The sequence below is a fragment of the Schistocerca piceifrons genome, chromosome 2 (assembly GCF_021461385.2).
Source record: "Schistocerca piceifrons isolate TAMUIC-IGC-003096 chromosome 2, iqSchPice1.1, whole genome shotgun sequence".
NCBI lineage: Eukaryota > Metazoa > Arthropoda > Insecta > Orthoptera > Acrididae > Schistocerca > Schistocerca piceifrons.
In genome coordinates this window covers 591698901-591715572 of record NC_060139.1, presented here as the reverse complement: position 1 = coordinate 591715572, position 16672 = coordinate 591698901, and the positions used below count along the sequence as shown (strand labels likewise).

General features: G+C 44.3%; 1 protein-coding gene across 8 annotated transcripts in view; it reads left to right on the top strand.

Annotated features, from left to right (window-relative positions):
• The window catches only part of LOC124776660 (nuclear receptor coactivator 7), a 703675-nt gene that overhangs the window by 185360 nt on the left and 501643 nt on the right, over positions 1–16672 (top strand). For all 8 annotated transcript variants that reach the window (XM_047251761.1, XM_047251757.1, XM_047251755.1 and 5 more), the window contains exon 2: positions 13523–13582. In XM_047251761.1, the coding sequence (XP_047107717.1) occupies positions 13523–13582 (60 nt within the window). The remainder of the gene's footprint in view (positions 1–13522; positions 13583–16672) is intronic.

Here is a 16672-nt window from a genome sequence, read left to right as displayed (position 1 = left end):
GTCATATTAGCGACTATCAAAGGGTAGTACAATAATAAACGTAATTTTGTTGCGCGATACAAATAAAGTGATAAAGCTCATCAACCACACTCAGAATATCATTCAGATGCATAAGGCAAACTATACAATAATGTAAAATAGGTTCTATAGAATCCAGCTTTCTAGAAAATAAGATGATAACCACAACAAAAATAAACAGTTTTAGGCCAAATTTCGTTATAATAATTATTGCTTAAAACTTGTCTGCATTTTGCACAACTCCATGAAAGCACGTATTGACCACGGCGCTTCGCTTCTGACTCGTGTTTGAACATTAAAAAGAACAGTTGTTTGCCTAAACTCTTATAATTGATTCTGGAAACAGGGCTGCTGTTAGCTCATCAAAACAAAATAAAATAATCTTACAACCTTGTCGGTTTAACCGTTTTTGTTGGATACCGTTTTATTAGCGTCCTTGAATCCGGGATTTGGTTATATGCAATAGCATTCGATATGAGTGTTACGGAATTGAGGATGCAGTTCTTTTGAACGCGATTCTGATTTCCATAGAGTATTTCTGTGGATACTTTCAGTTTGTTAATCCCTCAGCTGATACAAGCATGGTGATCATGGAGAAAAATTTAATCTTTTCTCGAAAATAGGAAACGAAGTTCACTTCCTCTCAGTCCCTCAGAAACAAATGAAGATGTGTACTACACACCGTGTGTACTTTCCACATTGGCTAAAACCGCCACGGTTTCTACTGGTTTCCAGAATCTAATTCTCAGAAAACAGTCTGTTAATCGCGCTCCACATGCAGTCTATATATTTCAGTGAAGTGCGTGTTTCGTCCCACATTCTGTGGTTGGGAACAGCGTTGGGTTGTGTGGCCTGACATACTTTCAACAGCTAAATTTACTGCCCTTTCCTTGGAAAGTGGAATATGTGACATCAGGAACATTCAGCGCTTGCAAGGGTCGGTAGTGCTCGGGCGGGACTTCGTTTTCAGAGATTCGCTCGAGATAAAACAGTGACGTGTTTACAGAAACAAAGGTGAGAGGGAATATATGTGCAGGTGCTATCTCGGGCACGTGCAAGAGTTCACAGAAATTAAGGCCAAAGTCGGGGAATCGTCTTTCGTAACTGTTGACATATATTTTTACCATTCCATCTTCCTGGCAGTAAACAGTATCATACTGCAACTTCTAACTTTTAAGGCATTGCTGATAACGATGTGCTGTAGAGAGGTACATAGACGTGACAGCTGTTGGTCTGTATTAGCAAATTTGCTCCCTCGTGTAAACCAAAGTGCTCGACATTTTGCTCTAATGCCGTCTTCTTTACTCTGTCGGAATGGCAAAAATTTTATGATACGCAATGTGCAGGTGTCATAAGATGAACCCTATATATGCTGTATCCTTGACTATAATTATCTGGTGTTAGTGACATCGAGAAAATGGTCCCACTTGACGCTGAAAGTTGTTTCGTCATCTTATTGAAAGTAAAGCACAATCATCAAAAACATATCATCGGAGTCTCTCGTGACAATATTACTAAACATAAGCCACACAATTCATAGTCGCGTGAGACAATTAAATTCTCAAGCTTAGGAGACTGCTGCCACCGCCACTGCCATCAACAGTAAACCTACTGACGATTGATACTGACAGTCCGCTGACGAGTTTCCCAAGACTGTGGGATTTTGGTACACCTCTGGAAAGTTATTAGCAGCTCCGCTCATGAAAGGAGGACCGCGTGATTAATCAGTTACTAGCCTGTGTCACCGTGCTGATTGAAATACTAGTCGAAACATGAATAATTTTATTCAATTTGACATCGAAAACCGATAGGATGTTATTCAAAGACAAAATATACACCAGGATTTTAAGTCCTAAAGAAGTTCGTGTTATTCATTACTCTTCTCCCCTGCCCTTGGGCAGTCCGAACTAGCGTACCCTCTGATGATCTCTCTGTTTATTGGTCATTAAACTGCAGTCTTCTTTGCAATGCTTTCGGAAACACTAGCTCGTAGGTCAGTCGTCTGGGAGGGAGGGGGTAAGAGAATCATCATGTTCAGAGGCTCTCCTGCAACAAGTATTATTCTGTGCAGCTGAATCGAAGAGCGTGACTGGCATAGTACGGGAACAAAGTAAGGTCGTTTGAAATACTGTGTTAGATACTGTCGAAACTATTCATTTCAGCTCATTGCTCCTTTACAAATAAAAGTTATATTCTCTGTATTGCTCTATATTTTTTAATAATTCACCTCAACACTCGTAACATTTTATAGCTTCAGTTTCTAACATACGTGGTGACTGCTTGCAGGAGTAGCTTTCTACTATTTCGTTTTCTGAGTACCCACCTAATCATTCGTTAAAAATATAACACAGTGACTCTGTTTCAGGTGCGTTTGAGATACACTAAAAGACTGAGGCTCCTCATTTCCCCTTACCTCAGACATAATGTGTTTAAATATATTTGAATCAAACATCTAGGGGTGATCGATCACTCCATTACACCCAAGAGAAGCTACAGGGCATAGGCACTCTGTGGCTTATGTGTTTAAACAATTGGATAGCCCACAACACACGTTATTCAGGGAGAAGGCACAAGTCGCGCAAAATTAAAGTCCCTGATTCGCTTCTAAAATATCTTCCGCTTAAAGCCACTCATTCTTTAGATTTTCTTGTTCAGGATCGCTCTGTCAATTTATTGGGGTAGATAGTAAGCAAGAAGCAGCACAACTGCTTTATAGATCCTGATTGTTTGATGAAATCTCTTCGTCCCAAGGCCGGCGAATTCAATAAAACGACGCCTAGCGCCGCCGGGAAGCGTCAGCGAACATTTTATATCGAACTAAAGTTGTTGCCTGACGCAGACAAGAGCGTACTGTAGAATAGCATTACAATAGACGGATATGGAGAGGGATGGCATTTGACATAGGAAGTTGCCGCGCATAGTGCTCATCATAAAATATGCGTCACCATCTTTCCTTCCGTTGTGGGACGAACACTACAGAAAGTTTGAATTTGACCTGACTTGGTCAGGTCCGAGCGCCATCGCACTAGGCAATGTTAGCGACCACAGTAATGCAGCAGTATCAGCTCGCATGACTAAATATTTATCACCACTTGAAAGTGCTAGTTTTCACTTTCGAGCGTTGTAGATAGAGTAGAACTGCCACCAGGTGAAGTAAGGCACGGCAGTGAGGTGGTGTGTACTCGTATGTACCAAGCAAAAGCATTACTAACTGGCAAAGGCGCATCTTTACTGAAGCCTGACGTTTTCTGAGGTAAGATAGCGGCATTACGAAATTCGTGTATGCTACTCAAAAGATTTTATGAAACGAAATTAAATTGTAAGTTTTACAATATGGTTAAAACAAATTCTGCAGCCCGGCAAATATTTATCTACTAGTTAAGTTTAACACGTGCATTGTAGGATCGTGCTATGAGAAGAAAATACAGTTGCATATACACATGTTTAAAGCAGACTGTAGTTTCCGTAGGAACACTAAAATGAACGCACTTGGTATCAACGACAAACAGCACCTGCTACGTGCAGGAGTATGTCCATTACGAGCATGCTATTCGAAGAGAAGCCAAAGTTGATCAAAACTGGTTGAAATCCACCATTAAGCTACTATTATTAAAACTAATTTATTAAGCACCTTACAATGTAAATAAATTATATAAACACTGCAGATATTGCAGATAACACAAAATGTAATTTAATTTTGCAGGCTTACATACGGCACAAAACCAAAAATACGCAATATGTTTCTAGTTATGCTTGCATTGAGACACATGGTAGGCAACATACCTTCCCTCTGCTGTATGAAAAATTACAGCCAAACACGACACATGTATTGACCATTATGTCAAAACTCTAAAGTTAACGTAATTATATCAGTTTATCCTATTTCTTAAGACTGTTTTATCAGTAAACAAACTGTTGTTTACACGCCCCTTCCGCTCATCCCCATATTGCGGTTCTAAAGTGGTGGCTGCAGTGGCAGATACTGTATATGGTATTCTTAGTCTAGTGACGTATGTCTGTTGTATGTACCAGTTGGTTGTTCCGTATCGGCTCAGTATGACGTGCTGACATGGACATGAGACAGATCAACAGAAAGGAACTATTTTCGTTGGACATGTCCATGGCCACACTGTGAAGTTCTCCGATTTGCTGGAATGTCTAACGTGTCTGCAAAGGCATTTCGTGCCACTCGCAGTCAGGTAAAAGAACAGAGGTCATAAAAATCCCATTGTCGATAGCAACCAAGGAAATAGATTTAAAGCATGACTAATGATAGTACTGGTGCGGTTTAATAACGCGTGATGCAATACGGTCAGTCATTGGGTACAGTCATTAATAAGATGACTATCGCAATCACGCACGTAGCTGTCACAACTTACCAGCAACCTTGAAATTATACCGTCGGGGGATAATGGGGGACTTAGTCCCACCGCCACACCCCCAACGTGTGAGACAATGATGTCACTGTTATGTCGTAAGACGACGAAACATTATTCCGCTACCAAGACAACCAGAAAGCTCTACACTGGTGACGCTGTACCACAATTAAAATTTGGCACAGACAATGGCAGTGCGACAGCTATGACCGCCGTCAGTGAATGGAACTCCATTTCAGCAAGTTACCGAGCGAAATTGCGGAAGGAACTGTATGTAAGGGGTATTTGGAGACACGTACCTTGAAAAAGTCGTTTGCTCGCGGCGGCGCATATAACTACACGTCTTTAGTGGGCCAAACAACAATGAAATTGAACAGCTGAATGGACACCAGTAGTTTGGCTCGCCGAGTATCCATTACGTCTATTTTAAGAAAATATGAAAGACATAAAGTGCACCGACGGACCACTGCGGCGTGTGAAGGATGCAGCTCACACCGGAGGTGCGACTGTGATGTTTTGTGGCTGTTGTACTTTCTGTGACTTTGGTCGGTCCGTTCAGGTTGTTTATTTGAACATTATCAGTGGCCAGTTGTCCTTTCTTCAACATATTGTAGACGATTGTGCCATGGACACGCTGTCTTTCATAGGTAACGTCAGCACTGGTTCAGAGGGCTGCGCCCGTACATTCCTGGTTTGATGAACAATTAGACTCTACCGCACCTCAGCTGGTCCGGTAAATCACCCGATCTTAAAAACATCGGAAATGTCTAGAACTATTTGAAATAACAGCTGAAACGTACCGGTTTGATAGCTCTATGGTCTTGGTATCTTACAATCAAGGAGTGGCTTAGGCTGGATACTTGCCATACTCGAAGAAACTTGCAGACTCGCTTCCTAGTCCAACTGACCCCAATATCAAGGATAGAGGGATGTGTTACGCAGTATTAACTTGATGTCTCCATGTAATGAGTTTTTGTCCGCTATGCTTATTCGATACTTGTACAGACACGTGAACAAGTTCACCATAGGGGGTCGGCAGAATAAAAATAGCTCTGAAAATATTTCCAAGACTAATGCGGAGTTGAGCACGGAAACTGCCCATCACAAGAAATATGAAACGGACTCAGTAGCGAATAAAAACCATAATTCTCCCAAAACAAATCGAACACCAGAAGACATTGGTCGACTGGAGCAAAGTCCGACGAAATCGCAACGCGGTTTATCTGTGCAAGCAGGAATTAAGAGATCGTCATGCCGAAACACTACCAAAGAGGATCTACAATTGTATTCAGACAAATTTACTGTCGTGCATGAGTTTCTCCAACGAATTTCCCGTACCGAGTTCTGTCGGTGGTTCCTGAATGAAGTGGAATCAAAATGTTTGGATCCTCAATTTTTCATTTCTCCATATAAAGTCTGGTTCAGCCTTCCAGGGTATTTGAGTACACGGAACATGCGTCATTATTCATCAGAAAATCCCGTAAGGACTTCAAAGAGCCGTTGCAAAACCTCACGCTTTGTGTTTGCTGCGCAATGTATAATGTCGGCATCGCAACAAATTTTCTCAAACTGTTAAAGCTAACTGGTATGTTTAGAAAATGTTTAATCTGTGTCCATTAGTCCACAGAAGATGAACGACTGTACGGATATTTTCAGCAAGGTGCAGCAACGCCTTGAGGACGTTCAATATCCGTTGAGGAGAGGATAATCAGCCGGCAATGTAATCTCCCGCCAACCTATGTCGCCTAATGTCTCCCCTTAAGATTTTTACCTGAGAGACAAATTGAAGGGTCGGTTGAACTCAAATAACCCTTACATCGAAAATGCTATTGCTACTATCGCTCAGGCAGAACCGCTACGCGTCTGTCACAGTTTGATAAATCGAGCACGGCGGTTTTATTTTGCCCTTCCTATATCTTAGTATTTAAACCTGCGATATTAAAATACAATGGGTCTATAATGTGTACTCCAAAACACGTAAGGTTTTTGTAACCTTTCACGTCTCACGCAAAGCAAGAGTATTTTTCTTACCTTCGAGTCAGAAATAATCCGCAACAGGCAGCTAGAGAAGGGATTCTCGTAAAGCGGAGCGTCTCCGGAGGACTTCTCGTGGGCACAATTTGTTGTGAGGCCACGTAGCGTGTTTGCTAGTGCTCTCCTCCGTAATTATGGACTCTTATCTTAATGGGGCGCCGAGCGCTACAAATGAAGCGCAACGCAGCGCCGCACCTTGCTCGTCCGTCTCAAGAACAAGAATTCCCTGCACCTATCTGAAATGCTTCCACCGCATTTTACTCCCAGGATACCACGTTTAACTTTCCTAGCGGAATACGACTGGTGTAAAGTATACCGGTACATTTTGTTGCTTTTTAAGTGTTCACCGAAAATGTTCGCTCGCATAAACTCTCACGCCCGTAAGTTAAGGATAATTGCAGAATGTGGTGCCACACAACGTGGCACTACACAAAACTGGCACTAATAGCATAGGCACATAGGGAACACGCACGACACAATCTGTAAGCCCACGGTATTGGTGATAAGCTGTGAAAACCGTCCCGAAACACGTGCTACAAAACGCCACTGTTTCCTGCGCGTGTACCCCGACATCAATGCGGGATATGATCACCATGTACACGTACACAGGCCGCACAACGGGTTGGCATACTCTGGATCAGGTGGTAGAGCAGCTGCTGAGGTATAGCCTCCCATTCTTGCACCAGTGCCTGTCAGAGCTCCTGAAGTGTCGTAGGGGTTTGAAGACGTGCATCGATATGTCGACCGAGAGCATCCCAGACGTGCTCTGTGGGGTTTAGGTCTGGAGAAGAGGCAGGTCACTCCATTCACCTGATATCTTCTGTTTCAAGGTACTCCTCTACGATGGCTGCTCGGTGGAGCCGTGCGTTATCATCCATCAGGAGGAAGGTGGGACCCACTGCACCCCTGAAAAGGCGGACATACTGGTGCAAAGTAACGTCCCGGTACACCTGACCTGTTACAGTTCCTCTGTCAAAGACATGCAGAGGTGTACTTGCACCCATCATAAACCCACCCCACACCATCAAACTACGACCTCCACGCAGGTCCCTTTCAGGGCATTAAGGAGTTGATATATGGTTCCTGGTTCACGCCAGATGAAAACCTCTCGAGAATCACTGTTCAGACTATACCTGGACTCGTCTGTCAACATAACCTGGGACCACTGTTTGAATGATCATGTACTGTGTTCTTGACATCAGGGGTCAGTGGAATGCACTTTGCAGGTCTCCGGGCGAATAAACCATGTCTGTTCAGTCGTCTGTAGATTGTGTGTCTGTAGACAACCGTTCAGTGGCTGCGTCGAGGTCCCGAGCAAGGCTACCCGCGGTACTCTGTGGCTGTCTGTGGGCACTGATGGTGAGATATCGGTCTTCTTGTGATGTTGTACACTGTGGACGTCCCTTACTGTAGCGACTGGACACGTTTCCCGTCTGTTGGAATCGTTGCTATAATTTTGAAATCACACTTTCTGGCACACGGAGTGCCCGTGTTACGACCTGCTATGTTTGACCAGCGTCCAGTCACCCTAGTATTCTACCCCTCATAACGTCATCAATATGTGTTCTTGGAGCCATTTTCAACAGAGTCACCATTAGCATAACTGAAAACGACTGCACACTCACTAGCTGCACCGTACTCAGACATGCACCAACATACCTGTAGTATGTGGACTGCTGCCAGCGCCACCGTGCGACGACCGCAGATCAAATGTATCGCTTGGTCATACTCCGAGGTGATTTAAATCCACAAACCGCCCACCAGAGCGTTGTTTCACTATGTATCATCCTTAATTTATGAGCATGAGTGATTAGTGGCTTATAGTACTGTGATTTCCCGGAGCGTTTCTAGAGGAACCACGGACAGACGGAAATGACCGTCTTTGATGGCAAGATAAAAACGTAGTTTGGCTAGGGCCTCCCGTCGGGTAGACCGTTCGCCGGGTGCAAGTCTTTCGATTTGACGCCACTGCGGCGACTTGCAGGTCGAGGTGCCAAGACGTACACTTACCTCAGACAAAACCGCATGACCCTGTTTGATAGGTCGAGACACGCGCAGTGCCCTGTTGTCCATTTATTTTCATTCCACCTTCTGATGGCAATCGCCCACAACAAACGAATCATACGCTGTCCGCAGTAGTCACAGGATTTGCAGTTAATCTTTCTGAAGGAGAATGAAAAATTTGCAAGATAAATACATTAGAGACAAGTAAGGAATAAAAGTATTATTTTATCCACAACAAAGGAGGTTGAGCTGGACAGTTATGGATTAATCCAGAACAAAAATAACCAACTGCTTTAAGTTTAAATGCCTAGACGTATCTTGGACCCTAAAATGATGCAAGCTCTAAAATGGTAGTTGTAGATTATTTTTGATGATAAACTGATATGCACCTATTTCCAAAGAAATGCCAAGAGTTGGGGAGCCATTATAGTAATACCAGTGCGGGCGCAAGAAAAATTTGATTGATCATTGTTTTATTCCGATAGTAGTTGAGAGAAATTTGAGATCTGACATCCCTCCAGAAAAAACTGTCATCAACTATCATTAAGTTGCAGCACAGAGTACATCTCGCATTTCTTTCGTGTCTCAGACGTGTAACCATTCCCCCCCCCCCCCTTACCTACCACGAAAAGTTACAGCCCATGGAAACATATCCAGCGTAACCGTTGAAGACATCTGTACCAGAGGCGAAGATTGCCGCTTCCCAAAACTATATAATATACTATGTAAAAATTCTTCAAATGTGAAATTGTGATAAAACCCTCCAGTTACAGTAGCATGCTGTTTCTTCACGAATCGTATGAAATGTACCATTTATTTGTTTATTTTCTACGTTTTTTAAGTAGTTATCGGTCACGTCCAGAATTGGAAGGGACGCCATTTCATTGTTCTGCTGTTCCTTTGTTTAACGAGTTACTTTCCCATTCAGTCTTGGACGATTTTAGGAGCAACTTCCCTGCTCAACGCGTTTTTATTTTGATGATACTAGTAAGAAAAAAATCATTCTTTTCTTTGTCTTCCATACTGATCGAGCTTACGTCATTATTACGGCAGTGGAGTCATATTCTGGAGAAGTGCATTTAAAATCGTCATCTGTAAATTCTGGTCTAGGAAGCCCGCGTCTCAGTGAATCAGTTCAGGCAAGTGCTACGGTGGTTCTTCAAAAATGGAACGACCGACTCACCTTGTATCTATTTGACTGATGTTCGGACCGACAGAGACGACAGTGGTAAGACACAGAATTGTCGCTCTTGGGGTGCAACGTACGAATACACACCCAGCCGTAAAGGTTCAGGTTTTCCTTAATCCTTTCCTTTTGCCTGACCGGCAGCAGTTTTCTCCAATTTTATTTTTTTTAACAGGAAACTAACTATAATTCTAGTAAAGACTATTGATTTTTCCGAATAAAAGCAGACTGGCTGACCAAAAGAATGTGGTACAACTTCGGCGTAGAAACATGCAAATCATACCGTCGCATCAAGTTCTCGTACAGCTGTCAGGTCGTTTACACAGTCTTCGTTTCAGTGTGACACAGAGAGTATTTGCCTTCCTCTCGCTTTGTTGGTTTACGCTTAAGCCCTATGCACGCCGTAGCCAGGACGGGTCTTTTGTAGTTCACACACGACGTCGCGAGTCCCAGCTGCTGCCGGCAAACAGGCCGCCGACACCGTATCGCTCAGAGCCTTTCATTGTGTCGCATGTTTTCCGTCCCTCTCTGTTCTAACCAGACAAATTTACAGACCTTACGTTTCAAGATAAGGGCCTTGCTTATCTGTACGTCTTAAACGGCTTATTAGGAAATATTTCTCTGAAACCATTCATTCTCGCAGCTGAAAAGACGAAGAGACGCACTGGTATCCGGTATTTTTCCACGTGCTATTTAAATTTATTAGCTGAATTAGAAATCTGGCTCTCCATGCTTTCCGCTACCGCTTTTGAGATGTGTAAGAGTCTAATCAGCCCTTCCCTTTGTGTCTCCTGCGTTCTGTTCGGTCTTTAATATCGGAGGTTGCACAAACCCTAACTCCCTTGCTTCTCGGTGCGCTACAACATAAAGGAAGAAGTACTGAAAGAAAGCCGGCCGTGGTGGCCGAGCGGTTCTAGGCGCTTCGGACCGCTACGGTCGCAGGTTCGAATCCTGCCTCGGGCATGGATGAGTGTGATGTCCTTAGGTTAGTTAGGTTTAAGTAGTTCTAAGTTCTAGGGGACTGATGACCTCAGAAGTTAAGTCCCATAGTGCTCAGAGCCATTTGAACAATTTTACTGAAATAAAGCAGTTATACGACGTACTCTTATCACCACCGGTGGTCAGTAACGCAGTTATTTTTAATTATTGTTGGCTTTCAGCCGTCGATACACATCCGTCCGTGGAATTTTACCACAGGAATTGCAACACTGCTAAACTACTCCGACGTGCTGTTCTCGGACACAAACTTTAACTTTCTCTACAAATTTTCGGACCCGGATGGAAAACATCTACGTGCTTGTATATCCGGGATACGACCTCCAGCTAACAGCTGAGATGGTTTTTTGGAATTGCTGTATTAGTAGATGTGACAAACTTTAGGCCGATCAGTGCCACTTGAATTTGGTCATTGCTAACAATTATACTCAGGTGCCAGAGTCTTAGATAAATTTCACATATAACGTTATGCTTTCGGATTTTCTGATATGTGCCATACAAACGAATTTAATCTTTAGATTATATTACTAAGGAAATTTATACTACTAGTCTAAAGTGCGACGTATTTCCTTATCTGGTCAGACAGCATGTAGCTAAATCCTTTCGTTAAAATACTCAGTCTTCATGCATTTTCACATGTGTGATAATGTTTTGTTTAGAATTCGATCCACAAATCATCACCTGTAACCCTAAGTCGCATTGCATGTTTTCATGTTACTTGTACGGAAATTGACAACGTTAATGTACATATTACAGTAAAATTGTAACTGAAAGGCCAAAGTATCGCTGAAACAACCCAAAGCCAGCAAATTTTGCTAATGTGTCCAATAGATTATATGAAATGACCATAAAAAATGGCTGCAGTATGCAGATGCACAAATGATACAAACGGCAGATCGGTGATTCTGCTCTCATTTTCTTTCTCGTGTCCAGATATATCTGCAGATCCACAGTGATAGGTACTCTGTTGATGAAAGCCCGCGTCGCTGGGGTTATCTGCAAGAGTAATTACTTCGTAGTTGCGAGTCAAATAACAGTATCAGTATGTGATTTTAGTCTAGTTTCATTAAATGCGATTGATAAGAATTTAAGTATCTATAATTACCCATTCTTGATGGAGTAAGTTGACATGATTATTTTCATTAATTACGATGAAAGGTGCAAGTTAAGTAACGTGCGAAGTGTGTGACAGCCTCTATTGTAATAAAATGTGATTATGATGGGCTTCTAGCTTGTTGGCCAGTGAAATTTAAATTACGAGGTGTGACTTGAGAAGAAGAAAATTAAGGCCAGAGAAACTGCATACTGTGAGGTCTACATTCGTAATTATCTACATCTACGTGATTACTCTGCTATTCACAGTAAAGTGCCTGGCAGAGGGTTCAGTGAACCACCTTCAGGCTGTCTCTCTACTCTCGAACGGTACGCGGGAAAAACGAGCACTCTAATTTTTCTGTTGGTGAGTGCCAACAGAAAGTTTTCGCAATCGGAGGAGAAAACTGGTGATCGAAATTTCGTGAGAAGATCCCGTCGCAACTAAAAACGTCTTTGTTTTAATGATTGCCACTTCAATTCACGTATCATGGCTGTGACACTATCTCCCCTATTTCGCGATGATACAAAACGAGGTGCCCTTCTTTGTACTTTCTCGATGTCATCCGTCAGTCCCACCTGATGCGGATCTCACACTGCACAGCCCTACTCCAGAATAGGGCGGACAAGCGTAGTGTAAGTACTCTCTTTGGTAGCCCTGTTGCACCTTCTAAGTGTTCTGCCAGTGAATCGCAGTCTTTGGTTTACCCACAATGTTATCTACGTGGTCGTTTCAATGTAGGTTATTTGTAATTGTAATCCTTAAGTATTTAGTTGAATTTACAGCCTTCGGATTTGTGTGTCTTACCGCGTTATCGAAATTTAGCTGATTTCTTTTAGTAGTAATGAATAACTTCACACTTTTCCTTATTCAGGTTCAATTGCCACTTTTCGCATCATAGAGGTATGTTATCTAAATCATTTTGCAAGTCGTTTTGATCATTTGATGACTTTACAAGTCGGTAAGTGACAGCATCATCTGCAAACAATCTAAGACGGCTACTCGGATTGTCTCCTATGTCGTTAATATAGATCAGGAACAATAGAGGGCCTATAACTCTTCCTTGGGGAACGTCGGATATTGCTTCTGTTTTACTCGATGACTTTCCATCTGTTACTACGAAATGCGACCTCTCTGACAGGAAATCACTAATCCAATCGCACAACTGAGGCGATGCTCCGTAGGCACGCAGTTTGATTAGAAGACGCTTGTGAGGAACGATGTCGAAAGCCTTCTGGAAATCTATAAGTATGGAATCAATTTGACATCTCCTGTCGATAGCGCTTACTACTTCATGTGTCTAAAGAGCTAGCCGTGTTTCACAAGAACGGTATTTTCTGAAACTTTGATGACTGTGTGTCAGTAAATCGTTTTTTCGAGGTACTTCATAATGTTCGAATACAGTATATGTTCCAAAACCCTACTGCAAATCGACGTTAGTGATATAGGCCTGTAATTCAGTGGATTACTCCTACTTCGCTTTTTGGATATCGGTGTGACTTGAGCGATTTTCCAGTCTTTAGGTACGGATCTTTCTGTGAGCGAGTGGTTGTTTATAATTGTTAAATGTGTAGATATTTTATCAGCATACTCTGAGAGGAACCTGACTGGTATACGATCTGGATCGGAGACATTGCCTTTATTAAGTGATTTAAGCTGCTTTGTTACAACGAGGACATCTGCTTCTATGTTTCTCATCTTGTGTGTATATAATTGGGGAAATAAATGTAATACCGGATCCATCAGAGTATGGCGAGTATAAGAGAGTGCAGATACAGTGTCTAACCGTGTGCGGACGCTCTTGTTTCTCCACAGGTCGCGCCGCGCCTCGCAGGACCTGAGCCGGCCCACGGAGAGCGGCGCCACCTACCTGCGGTGAGTGGAGTCTGCAGTCCGTCGGCCACTAACCCACTTCCAGTGCTCGTCTGGTGTCTGTCTGTCTCTATCTCTGTGCTGTCATGGATGTACGTTTCTTTATAAAGCGACATTTTTCAAGCTAACCAAAACCTCTCTTGCTTCAGGTAACAGCGATCTCGTCTCGTCGACTAACAAGGATACCTGCTTGTCACTATGCACACTCGTCTAGTATCGCTGTAACGTGCTAATCCTGTTTCATATGTACAGAATATATGCGGCAAGTGCTCGTTAATCGTCTTCCGAAGGCGTGAAGAAAGGTCTGCTTTTGTCGGCCAGGTGACATTAGTGTATTGGAATGACATGCGTCGCACATCGCTACATAATTGGGTCGCAGTTATGAAAGCATACGACCATCACCGGACCGGACTCTCATCTTATTCCAAGTTTACCGTCCGGACCGATATCTGGCGACGGGGATTCACAACACTCCGGCCACTCAGAGATCATTCACCGACCCGTCAAAGATCTGAATGTGTGGTGTACACGGGGTGCTCGTGATTTGAAAGTGTCTGGTCTTACTTGAACGTGGACGCCAAAAGTGTGTTGGAATCTGCGGTTAACGTTAAAGTATGACCACTGGCTGCAGATGTTTCAGAGTATAACGTTCGGGAAGGATATGAAACTCTTCAGTTTGCCCTAGGTACTTAATTTGATAAACTGACTACTCGGTTGGATTTTTATGGCAGTTTCTTTTGACGGCCAAATGCTGGCATACCGGGAGATGTGAACGAGCTTGGAGTCACTAATAGAACACCACGTGCTGGTGTAGGTAATTTAATGAACTGCATCATATTTTACATGACCTTCGTCATTTTGCAGCATAACGGAGAGCGAAGACATCTTTCTGCCGACACCGTCCTTTTCCCCACAGCCAAGCATGATGTATAGTACTGTTGCACAGCATATTCACGCAAAAGCAGACCAGTTACAATTTTACAACGCACGTAAAGTAGGCCTGATTGACAGAACAGCGACACTAAGTTGCAGCGTGGATTATAAAACTACACTCCTGGAAATGGAAAAAAGAACGCATTGACACCGGTGTGTCAGACCCACCATACTTGCTCCGGACACTGCGAGAGGGCTGTACAAGCAATGATCACACGCACGGCACAGCGGACACACCAGGAACCGCGGTGTTGGCCGTCGAATGGCGCTAGCTGCGCAGCATTTGTGCACCGCCGCCGTCAGTGTCGGCCAGTTTGCCGTGGCATACGGAGCTCCATCGCAGTCTTTAACACTGGTAGCATGCCGCGACAGCGTGGACGTGAACCGTATGTGCAGTTGACGGACTTCGAGCGAGGGCGTATAGTGGGCATGCGGGAGGCCGGGTGGACGTACCGCCGAATTGCTCAACACGTGGGGCGTGAGGTCTCCACAGTACATCGATGTTGTCGCCAGTGGTCGGCGGAAGGTGCACGTGCCCGTCGACCTGGGACCGGACCGCAGCGACGCACGGATGCACGCCAAGACTGTAGGATCCTACGCAGTGCCGTAGGGGACCGCACCGCCACTTCCCAGCAAATTAGGGACACTGTTGCTCCTGGGGTATCGGCGAGGACCATTCGCAACCGTCTCCATGAAGCTGGGCTACGGTCCCGCACACCGTTAGGCCGTCTTCCGCTCACGCCCCAACATCGTGCAGCCCGCCTCCAGTGGTGTCGCGACAGGCGTGAATAGAGGGACGAATGGAGACGTGTCATCTTCAGCGATGAGAGTCGCTTCTGCCTTGGTGCCAATGGTGGTCGTATGCGTGTTTGGCGCCGTGCAGGTGAGCGCCACAATCAGGACTGCATACGACCGAGGCACACAGGGCCAACACCCGGCATCATGGTGTGGGGAGCGATCTCCAACACTGGCCTTACACCACTGGTGATCGTCGAGGGGACACTGAATAGTGCACGGTACATCCAAACCGTCATCGAACCCATCGTTCTACCATTCCTAGACCGGCAAGGGAACTTGCTGTTCCAACAGGACAATGCACGTCCGCATGTATCCCGTGCCACCCAACGTGCTCTAGAAGGTGTAAGTCAACTACCCTGGCCAGCAAGATCTCCGGATCTGTCCCCCATTGAGCATGTTTGGGACTGGATGAAGCGTCGTCTCACGCGGTCTGCACGTCCAGCACGAACGCTGGTCCAACTGAGGCGCCAGGTGGAAATGGCATGGCAAGCCGTTCCACAGGACTACATCCAGCATCTCTACGATCGTCTCCATGGGAGAATAGCAGCCTGCATTGCTGCGAAAGGTGGATATACACTGTACTAGTGCCGACATTGTGCATGCTCTGTTGCCTGTGTCTATGTGCCTGTGGTTCTGTCAGTGTGATCATGTGATGTATCTGACACCAGGAATGTGTCAATAAAGTTTCCCCTTCCTGGGACAATGAATTCACGGTGTTCTTATTTCAATTTCCAGGAGTGTATTTAATACGCATACCGCGGTTGAGAACTTCAGATGTCGATGTATCGTTCGCACTGCAGAAGATTACGAGGAAATCAAGGAGTTCGGTAGAACGTCAAATCCCCATCACACTATTCAGCACGATTGTGTTCCAAATTGCAGTTGGACTATTGTCTCTCTGGTAACACACATCTAGTAATGGAATTTTAATCAGCTATGAAGGGATGCAATTGGTCAGTAACACCGCGAAACATGTCACATTTATCATGGTGTCTTCCGTAACAACAACAACTTGATATACAGGGTAAGCGCATGTGAATTGAATTTCCGCTATAGCATACTACACTCTCCAATCACATCACTGTGACAATGGTTTAGCAGCGCGGACCGTTGCGACACGTGCAGGAAGTGTGTCAGTGAAGTTCTGGAAGGTACCGATAGGGATGTGAAGCCATGCCGACTCCAATGCCGTGGGCAACTACACTACGTTCCTCGGTTGAGGATCCATGGCGCTAACAGCCTGGTCGGGGTCGCCCCCTCAGACTTGAGATTTGGTTTAAATATGGGAAGTTTGGTGACTAGTATGGTAAACCTAAACTGCTGCTGTTCGAACCACACACCAACACTGCGAGCTGTGTAACA